We start from the raw sequence: 10,397 nt of genomic DNA on the forward strand, positions 1-10,397 counted from the left end.
ATTGTCAACATTGCCAGTCATTTAAAAAATAGTCAGTTATCTAAAGATAGAGCGTTTTTTTTTAATTTCAATCTATGTAAGCTACCGTTTTATCATTTTAATCTAATTTGGATTACTTCCCCTTTTGGTAAAAAGGAAAAAACTGAGCACGGATATAGTTGGCCAAAAGACCCATAGCTCGACGACCCGGTCTACGGCACGGAGATTTGGTCCGATCGAAGCACAGTATGGCCCAACTGTTGTCGGGCCCATACCGGCCCAACCTGATTGTTGGGCCATGCCGGAGTCTCTTCCTTGACACGATGGACCGGTCTGGCACAGCTCGGTCCAATAGATGTGAGAGGCAAAATAGACTTATTTCAACCATGTATGATATGACCCCAAGAAATGAGGAAGGCAAATTAGACTTGTTCCAAGAAGGAGCACGATAGACTTGTCGTGCCTTGGGGCTGGCCTGACATGGCCCAAGTCTTATTGGGCTATACCTGAACTGTTGGTGCAGCCTGTGGGCAGGCACAACATAACCCGACAGTATGTCAATCGGGCCATGCCTGGTTGTGCCCAGGCAGACTGGGCTGTGCGGTACATTTGGCCATCTATAACCCCCATATTCAACAAAGACACACAACTTTCCGAGTAGCGGTATTTTTTCCAAGTCAACTTATGCTGGCCATTTTGCAGCGGGTCCAGTCAACTTATATGGGCACTGTTATATTGTGTCGTCTCCTTCGGTTTTGCTAGACCAGAAAGACTTGTTAATCAAAGGCAGGCTATTAATTAGCACTGGATTCTTCAGAGCTTAATGCTCATTCGATCAGGCAGAAGTGGCCTAAGCAAATGCCATTTAACTAATTTCTTCAAAGATATACTAGCAGTATTATATTTTGACTCCTAATTTGACTTCCGTATCCAAGAAAAAGTCCCAATGGCTGTGGAAGGAAAAAAAAAACTGTATTAATTTCTTGACCAAGTTACTCTTTGTTGCTTCCATAGATGATTGATCTCTCCCATTTCGTGGCTATATGTGATCTCTAGTAGTGTCTTCCATTTCTCTGACATGGTTTTCCTTTTTATTAATTAGATTAGATAGTTTGAATGTTTGATATCTCAAATTGCAGCTGCATCAAATCTTTCCCGCCTTAGCCTTGTAGGTTGATTCCATTTCTTGTCCATGGCGAGAGCGGATTCAGCTGGCGCTGGCGCTCCAGAAGCCATTGATGGCGAGCTGGTGGAGCTGGAGCTCGGGGAGAGAAACAATGGCGTCCCTCCCGTCGCCGAGGAAGAAGGCGGCGAGCCAAGACCCGGTGGCCGGCCGCCGGCGTCGGGGCGCCGCCTCCTCAGGCGACTCAGCCCGGCATCCGTGGCGCGCGCGTGCGGGCGGTGGCTGAGGCACCCGGCGCACCTCGCCCTGCTGGCGTGGGCGCTCTGCGTCGCGGCGTCGGGCGCCATGCTCGCGCTCCTCCTCCTCGGCGCCCTCGACGGCGCGTTCCCGCGCAAGTCGGCCCGCAACCGGTGGATCGAGGTGAACAACCAGGTGCTCAACGCGCTCTTCACCCTCATGAGCATCTACCAGCACCCGGCGCTCTTCCACCACGCCGCCATGCTCCTCCGGTGGCGCCCGGACGACGTCAAGGCGCTCAGGAAGGCGTACCGCCGCCGCCGGAAGGCCGCCGCCGCCGGAGACGGCGCAGGGGGGTGGGAGCGGCTTCACATGTCCGTGGTGGTCGCGCTCCTCCACGTCGCCTGCTTCGCGCAGTACGCCATGTGCGGCCTCTACTGGGGCTACTCCCGCAAGGCCCGCCCGGACGCCGCCGAGACCTCGCTCGCCGTGATCGGCGCCGCGACGCCGGCGCTCGCGGGCCTGTACGCGTACTTCGGCCCGCTCGGGAGGAGGAAGCCCGGGACGGCGACGAGCGCGCGCCACCAGGAGGAACCCGACGACCTTGAGCTCGCCGCCGCCGCCGCCGCCGACGTCGTGGTCGCGGAGTGGGCCGGCGGGCTGCTCGACGTCGGCGACGACCCGACGGCGTGGTGGCTGTCGTGCCTCTGCACGTTCTGCGTGTTCGGGTGGAACATGGAGCGGATGGGCCTCGGGAACAAGCACGTGCACGCCGTCACGTTCGCGCTCCTCTGCTTCGCGCCGCTCTGGGTGCTCAACGTCGCCGCCATGAACATCCGAGACGAGGCCGTCGGCGACGCGGTCGGCGCGGTGGCGGTGGCGCTCTGCGCGCTCGGCCTCCTCTACGGCGGCTACTGGCGGGCGCGGATGCGGCGGCGGTTCGGGCTCCTCCCCGGGCGGCACGGCGGCGGCGGCGCGTGCTGCGGCTCGCCGTCCTCGCTCGCCGACTACCTGCGGTGGATGTTCTGCTGGAGCTGCGCGCTGGCGCAGGAGGTGAGGACGGCGAACGTCCTGCTCCTCGACGCCGACGAGGCTGGCGGCGCCGGAGGGGGAAGCTCAAGCTCCGGCGGCGGCGGGCGAGGTGACGCCACTCTGCTGCAGCCGTTGCCGCGGGAGAACGGGGTGAAGCTGGCATTCCATCATGCAGCTGCAGTGCCAGTGGACACGGACGCGGCCTACGGGCCGCCGGTGAACGGCTCGCCACACCGCGGCAGCGGCGGCGGCGGCGATGAGTCGCCGTTGCTGCAGAGGCAGCAGGGTCGCGAGTCTCAGGCTGAGGAAATGAGGCCGCCTCTGCAGCCATTGATGACGGAAGCAGAATGCCGACGGGTTCAGTAATAATGCCAGGAGCAATGCGTGCGACAGAGTCCAGAAATGATACGAATATACTAGTCGATTTTTTTGCCCTTTTTCTCTCTCTCTTTCAGCTTGTTCTTCAAATTGCATTTCAAACATTCAATTTCGAAACTGTCAATATTTCTTAAGATTGCATTTCAAAGATCCAACCTCGAAATTGATGAACAGAGAGGCTCAAGAACATTTTGTGTTCCATGTCTCTCTTCTTTGCTCTTTCAAACAAAAAGATATTTGCTTGGATCCAATAAAAAGTAGCTGATACCTTACGGTATCAAATCGTTTCCGATCGTTAGATCTAACAGTGTATACCTTGCCCAGCTAAATTCAATGATTAGAAATGATTTAGTATCCTAAGGTACTGGTACCTCGTGATACTTTTTTCTGGCTGTAGCAAAATCTCGAGGAACAGTGCAACACTATCATTAGACTCATTTGGTCGTTTTTTTTTTGGTGACTCATTTGGTCGTTAATTATACAACCTTTGCCAATCACTTAATCACATGCCGAAGCTTTTAACCACGCAGTTAATTATCACTTTAATCACGTTTCCATGAGTGATCAGATGGCGAGGACGAGGGCAGGGAGGTTCTTGCGAGCCCGGTCAGGCAGCCTGCTCTGCCACAACTGCTCCGACTGCGACCTCGAGCACGGCGCCGCCGCCTCGGCTCCCTTGCCGCCTCCGCCGCCGCCGAGCCTGGTGACGACGAGCGCGGTGTTGCAGTACTCGCGGACGCCGGTGACGCGGCCGCCGGGGCCGACCGTCCACGCGTGCACCCAGTACAGCTTCCCCGTGGCGTCCGTCCCCTCCGCCAGCACCGTCTCCCCGAAGGCGTCCACGCCGCGGACCTTGAACGGGAGCCCCGCCGCGCCGCCGCCGCCGCCGGTGAGGAGGCGCATGAGCACCAGATGCTGGTGCGCGCGGGGCCCGTGGAACCACCAGTCCACGTCCGGGTTCAGCAGCCGCCGCACGGCGTCCCCGTCGCCGCGCTCCAGCGCGCGGTACAGCTCCTCCACCACCGCCTTGCTGCTGCTCACCACCACCTCCTCCTCGCCGCCGCCGCCGGCATCGGCGGCGTCGCCGTTCGCGTGTACCTTGTCGCTAGCCAGCTCTGCTGCTGCTGCTGCGAAGCGAGCGATCGATCGAATTGGGGGGAAGGGAGGAGGAGGTTGGCAATGGCGAATGTGAGGTTGGCGAGTGCCCTTTATATAGGGGAGAGTTTTGGATTTGTGTGTGCTAGTGGTAATTTGTTGGGAACCCATGTGAGTAGGATTCCAAAAGCATGGAATTTCCTTTTTGTCTCAGCTTAAGCAAAGAGGTAATGCGATTCAGTTTTTAAGGCATTTTTTGTTGCATGATACTACTTCAAATGTTATTCATCCATCCAACCGTTGACGGAAAAAATATACTGAAACATATCCGGATACTATTCTCTGATACCTTACACATATTAGTTGCACAAAAACCAGGCGATCAGTATTCTCTCCGTTTCGTATTATAAATTATTTGGAGTATTTCTTTAAGTCAAACTTTATAAAAAAATTAGCAATATTTATTACAAAACAAATATACTATAACAGTACTATTCAATGGTCGATTTAATGAAATTAATACGCTAAGAACATAGGATAAACAAGATGATTTATAATATGAAACATAGGGAGTAATGTTGATAACCTCTTATCCATGACTGAAAACGAGTTCTCGTGAAATAGTAAATTTATTCTATGGTCGAAAATACATCCTTGAAGTAGTAAATTAGATTAAATGTGAAAACAATTAAAATTGTATTATGCATGAAGGCTTGCTTTGTGATAAAGTCAAGAGCTTTATTTCCATGATCCCAATTTGGTGCATCTCTCCAGATATTAGTTGTCAAAGCTCTAAAATATTGGCCACATTGGTATCATTCGTCCGACCTATATTATTGAGAGATGGTGGACAGGACTTTCTCTATTTTAATTTATGAACTACTAATTGCAAATACGGTGTTTGATAAAAAAAAAAGTGGGGCACGATAAGTGGCTAAGGAAACCAATATCAGATTGCTAACATGACATTGAATTCATAGAACAAAACAATTGAATGATTGTTTTTTATGAACATGAAGTGGGAGGGGTGAAATTGTACAGACTGATGCTGTGGCAATATGTTCATTTATGAAACCAACACAATTTAAGCATTGCTGGACAATTTGCTCATATGTTACCAAAGTGCAAAACTCTCATAATAGTGGGGAGGAAATTACTTTCCCTGTCAAAACACCCATTGTTCAGAAGCAAACATAGGAAAAACCACCAAGAATATGCCACACCCAACCTTATATATTTTCCCTATTGATTCCAGGCACGCTCAAAGCTAATAAGTCTCCATTTTAACCTAGGCCAGAAATTCGATAGGAAACGGATTCCACTAGGAACTACCTAAGATGCATTCGACACATATTCCTTTGTCTCGCGTTTCTTAATTATTCTTTTGCAATCTGATGAAGAATATGACTCCAGAATACCGGCAAATTGCAGTTTCTATCTACCCAAGTTGCTTTCTTTCATTTTCTTTTCTTTTCTGCAGAATTCAAGCAGTGTATCACCCAAGGCTGCATCGATCGGTGAAGGCTCTATTCGATGATCAGAATTAACACGGAAATTAAAGGTTAGGATTTGAGTGTCAATTAGCCTGTAACGCACTAGTTAGCTTTCCTGAATCCTCGCAGCATTGGCCAGTTTCTACATGAACAGCTCATGAGTGCGTTTCAGAGGCGTGGCAACTTGCCGAGGAAAAAAGGGGGAAAAAATGAAAAGAAAGAACACTCAAGAGCATACATTACGTGCATGACCCAATTAAACTACTCTCGAGAAAAGTTAATCAGAGGTTATTGTCTGATTGATTCGAGTGATTGATATACCTGCATGCAATCCAAGGCTTTAATTAAACAAACAAAGTCAAGAGATATATACTAGCTGTTTTTTTTTAATTATTGTAGTTGCAAGATGTTGTTGTGGATTAAAAGTGGCTTTTTGTTAAGAGTGACTTGTGGAAATTAACGTAAGCTTTCAATCTTTCATGCATGCATGAACAAGCTGTTAGTGCTTTCCTTTTGTTCAAGCTGATCTCCTCGCTGAAAATGCGTGTAAGTATCTGACATCTTCATCCTCCCTGAAACGTTTTGTGTGTGGCCTGAAAACCTGCCATGGAATGTGGTGGTAACTGAGGCTTGATGCAGGGGATCATGATCATCAGATGACCATGCATTCATGGATTAAAGTGGGGTTGGAGAACGGATGACTGAATTAATTGCATCACTAGTTAAAGCAATTGCTAATAATTTTCAGTTTATCTTATAACTACCACCTCTGTTCTGCTCTAAATATAAACATTTCAATGATTCAAATTTTATACACAATATTTACATTTTTTAGATTACTACTTATCCCATCAATTATCTCCTGTTTAAATTTATCCTTATTTTACACCAACTAGTGTTTGCAATTTCGGTAAAAAAATGATATTTATGAACGGTGGTCATCTGAATTTCGTGAATTTTGATGGTTCTTTTTTTTCATGAAATCATTAAAAAATTTAGCAGTTTTTGACTGAATTTTAATAAAATCTGACCAAATTCAAAGAGTGCAAAAAAATCGAACGCGATATTTCCTCTTTGTTTTTTTTTTGGGGTGGGGGGTGGGATTGGAAATTTCGAACCGAAGTTGCATAACACTAACCCCAACCACCCCTCACATTATAGTCTTTTCTTCTCAAAACTTAATGTATACTAGACAACCTAGAATGTTTATACTGGGGAACGGAGGAAGGAGCTGATAACAAGATCGTTTTTGTGAGTTGGCTTGAATATATAGTTCTATTCCTGTTAATAGCTAGCCACTTTGGTCCCATAGTCTTACGAAAGGGTAAGATTGATAGGTGATGTTTCAGAAAGGCCAAGGTCATATGCACCATGTTAGCTAGGATTGTCCTAATTTCCTTTGCCAATATATCTTTGATCTACCTGGGCTGTCGTAGTCGCCGAAAGTTTTACCAACATCTAATGCATATATTAATTTGTAATCTCTCAATCTGTCTCCAGTACCACTTCTGCTGACAGAGATCAACATCTTCCCCTGGCAGATTATCTTTGCCGACAGATTACTGATATCCATAAATCCATTTACCATCATGCCATGCCACATGTTAAAGTGGACCATCATGGCAACTTTTCTTTACTAGGATTAATTATACATGTATTGTACGTTGACCCTTTGGTCAAACATGTACTCCCCTGGTCTTGAAATATAAGGGTTCCTATGTTTATTCGAAGTCAAACTATCGCCATTCTAACCCAATATATATAAAGAATATTAATATTCGTGATGTCAAATGAGCATCATTTGAGCCATTATAAAATATACTTTCATATATAGTGTACGCATGTGGCAGATGTGTTAATACTTGCTCTAGTAAATTTGGTCAAACTTAGAATAATTTGGCTTAAGATAAACCCATGGTTTACTTATGTTAGAATGGAGACGGAGTTAATTACACTTAATTAATATGGTTAGTAATTTATCCAGCTCATTTTTTCTGTTACCTTGTTACTTTCATGTAGAGCAGGGACATCTGGTTATTTAAAATTTAATAGCACTATATGGACAAGTCTATACCAAATCAACCACACGATTTATATAAGGAACGGTACCGATGGGAAGCATTGAGCGAAAAACGAAGAAACAATCTCACCAGCCGCCGGGAGACTGAATTAATCCTAACCAAATATCCTCCAACACAAGGAAGGTACAATTCAAAATTTTTGTTACTCCTCTCATATGCATGGCCAGCAATCAAGAAAATTAACTGGCCTTTACCAATCATTTTTCAAGATAAAAATCTATGGATCATACCTAATCCAAAATTAATAATTTGTTCTGTGGATGTGCTCATAATATTCTGACCATGTGATGCATCGGACGATAAGCACCCAATATATGCTTATAAGATAAGGGAATCCTCAACAGAATAAGCAAGAGAGGATCAGAGGAATGCTGGTAAATGGCTACACAGAATTATATTACAGCATCAAGAATAGTTCTCCTCCTCGTCTCCATATTGGTGGCAAATATTGCCCATAGGACAAGTTAGCAATCCTAGGCGATCAGCATCTCCAAGAAAAATAAAGGGGAGAAACAAATTGAAAGAGTCCTAGGTGAGTGAAATTGTGAAAATGTGAAATGGACAACCTGAGGAAGTAACATCTGATAGATGATGTCACCATCCTACATACCATCTGCAGTCAGCAGAGAGCGAACATGGTTGGAAATTTGTCAGCCAAGCAATGGTTACTGGTTAGGTTCTTCAGAGACATTCTTCATACTGCCTTTTGGAATATATCTTACTCCATTTGTCCTAAAATACCATAACTTTAGCATTTCAAATTTGTCTCAAAATATAACAACTTCTCCACCTACATTCTCTTCTTAACTAAGCACAACATATCTTCTCCTATTTAATTTCTCTACCTATTTTTCTTAACTAATTACAACTATCCACTATTCAATTTCCCACCTCCATAGGGTCTGTTCTTTTCTCCGGTACTCCAACTATAACTTCGTCGTTTTCCGTTAGAAATCTTTTTAAACTGTTAAATGATATTTTTTTATTTTCTTAAATCAAATAAATCTTTTTAAGTTTATATTAGTTAATACTTAATTAATTGTGTTTTAATTAATGAACTTTCTAGTTTCACGTGCGGCTAAAAATCTCCTTAAAAACAAACAAACATAACCTTAATACCGTGTCTAAGCCTAAAATTTTTTATATTTTAGAATGAAAATAGTAGTTATCTTTTAGGACAGAGTTAGTAGATATATTTATAGCACTTACTAGTGTTGATCTGTACCATGTACAAAATCTGCAAAAACCCTACCAGTAATCACGTGTTGAGAGAAATCTGCCCGCACAAAATCAATAACCCACAAGTTAATCAGCAGTATCGATCTGCAGCCACCATAGATGATACCACCATATACATTTCTAGAAACAATGTTGTTTAATTTTGGTAGGATATCACAGGAGAACCGATAATTACACTCTCTCTACACATTTGGATGCATAAATCATCATCAGCTGTAGCTTGACCGACCTAACCTAACCAAAACATCACATCATCAAAATCAGTGTGTATCAAACAATTAGGGCCAACATCTTTGCAGGCAATTAGGAGTACTCTATGCACGCACAGCAGTTCACACTTCTGTGTCACATCAGCATTGATATAGGATATCAATTATAAAAAATCATGTACGTGTGCATTATTGATTATCGTTAGAATCTTCAGATGAGCGGTATCAAGGTTCAGTTAAGCCAGTGTTTCTTCTAGCTGGCTACTTTGGTGGCCACAATTTTTAATAGAATGCTGAGACGGAGCCAGGTGGCATATATATCTTTGGTACTAATAATACATTTCAGTCTCTGCGCATCTGTTGATTACTCATTTATATAGTGGTTCACATCATCAGTGTTTTTTTTTCACTTTTGAGGAAAATAATGCTGATCATTCACAGAAGAGAACGACGAAAAGGGTATAGCATGCATACAACAAATGTTGTTGAGAGGAAATATATAACCACAAATTATGTAAAAATCTTCATGAAAAAGGTAAAAATATATTTAATCTCGGCTTTTTTAAAAAATCCATTAGCTAGCTCAATCTGTGGGAGGTGTAGATTTGTACAACAACCATGACCCAACATTGAGAACGTTATCTTTCGCTAGCATGAATTTAGTGCAACTAAAGATTAATTTGCCAAATAAAAAGCCATAGGTGCCGTATTTTGTTGCGTTTTCAATGTAATGATAGTGGTGATGGTACTTACAACACGGCGTGGGGAAGAAGTCGGCGAGGACGTCACCGAGATTGGCGATGCAACAAGTGCCAGTGTTGGAGAACACCGGCCGGCGACCTTGATGCCTTGCAACCTGGAAGAATACCGGTGAATGGAATCACCAATTCACCATATGGGTGAAGATCCCTACAAGGAGAGAATCGCACTACGGAATCCCCTCCAGCGATTTTCTAAGGATCGCGTGTCTTAGGGGTTTTGGGAGAGTGGAAGTAGAGAGACCGTCATCCTTCCAACAGCCGGACTCCTGCTTTTTGTATCACTGGGGAACTGGAGGCGATTGAAAATAGAAGATAATTAAGAGCGCAATCGATCAATGTGCTTAATTTGCAATTAAGAAAATTAACAGAAATTTAATTGCATTAATTGCACGGGCCAACAGATGTAATTAGCTGTGTCCATGATTCTCTCTGCCGAAAGATTATTTCCCAACATTTAGTTATCAGACACCTATCCTTTCAGTTGGTACTTTCACCATTTTCAACTTTTGGACATGATGTTTGACTGTTCATATTATTAAAAATTCAGTGTGAACATGCAAAACACAAGTCATTTTAAAATATCTTTAACCATGCACAAGCCACAACAAAATAAATTATATGTAATAACTATTTTTAAAGATAAATGGTCAAATGTCATGACAAAAACTAACAATGTCATTCATTTAGAAACAGTACCACTTAGGACCAAAATTTTCACCCACAAAACGGTAATCCAACCGCCACCTGCATATACTATGTACTTCCTCCGT

General features: G+C 44.5%; 2 protein-coding genes across 2 annotated transcripts; one reads left to right on the forward strand and one right to left on the reverse strand.

The window, feature by feature from the left end:
- Nucleotides 1–958: 958 nt before the first annotated feature.
- Nucleotides 959–3,933, forward strand: LOC107276192 (uncharacterized). The gene has a single exon (XM_015782653.3). It carries the CDS (start codon nt 1,172–1,174, stop codon nt 2,735–2,737), a length of 1,566 nt encoding a protein of 521 aa, XP_015638139.1. The 5' UTR covers nt 959–1,171; the 3' UTR covers nt 2,738–3,933.
- On the reverse strand, nt 3,154–3,959 carry LOC107277789 (senescence associated gene 20). Its single transcript, XM_015783108.3, has one exon. It carries the CDS (start codon nt 3,650–3,652, stop codon nt 3,314–3,316), a length of 339 nt encoding a protein of 112 aa, XP_015638594.2. The 5' UTR covers nt 3,653–3,959; the 3' UTR covers nt 3,154–3,313.
- Between the last annotated feature and the right edge of the window lie 6,438 nt (nt 3,960–10,397).

This window comes from Oryza sativa, chromosome 5 (assembly GCF_034140825.1).
Source record: "Oryza sativa Japonica Group chromosome 5, ASM3414082v1".
In the NCBI taxonomy this organism is placed as follows: domain Eukaryota; kingdom Viridiplantae; phylum Streptophyta; class Magnoliopsida; order Poales; family Poaceae; genus Oryza; species Oryza sativa.

Bases quoted from the DNA above. Each gene is read 5' to 3' on its own strand.
- LOC107277789 (XM_015783108.3), bottom strand. From the start codon at position 3,652: ATGCGCCTCCTCACCGGCGGCGGCGGCGGCGCGGCGGGGCTCCCGTTC.
- LOC107276192 (XM_015782653.3), top strand. From the start codon at position 1,172: ATGGCGAGAGCGGATTCAGCTGGCGCTGGCGCTCCAGAAGCCATTGAT.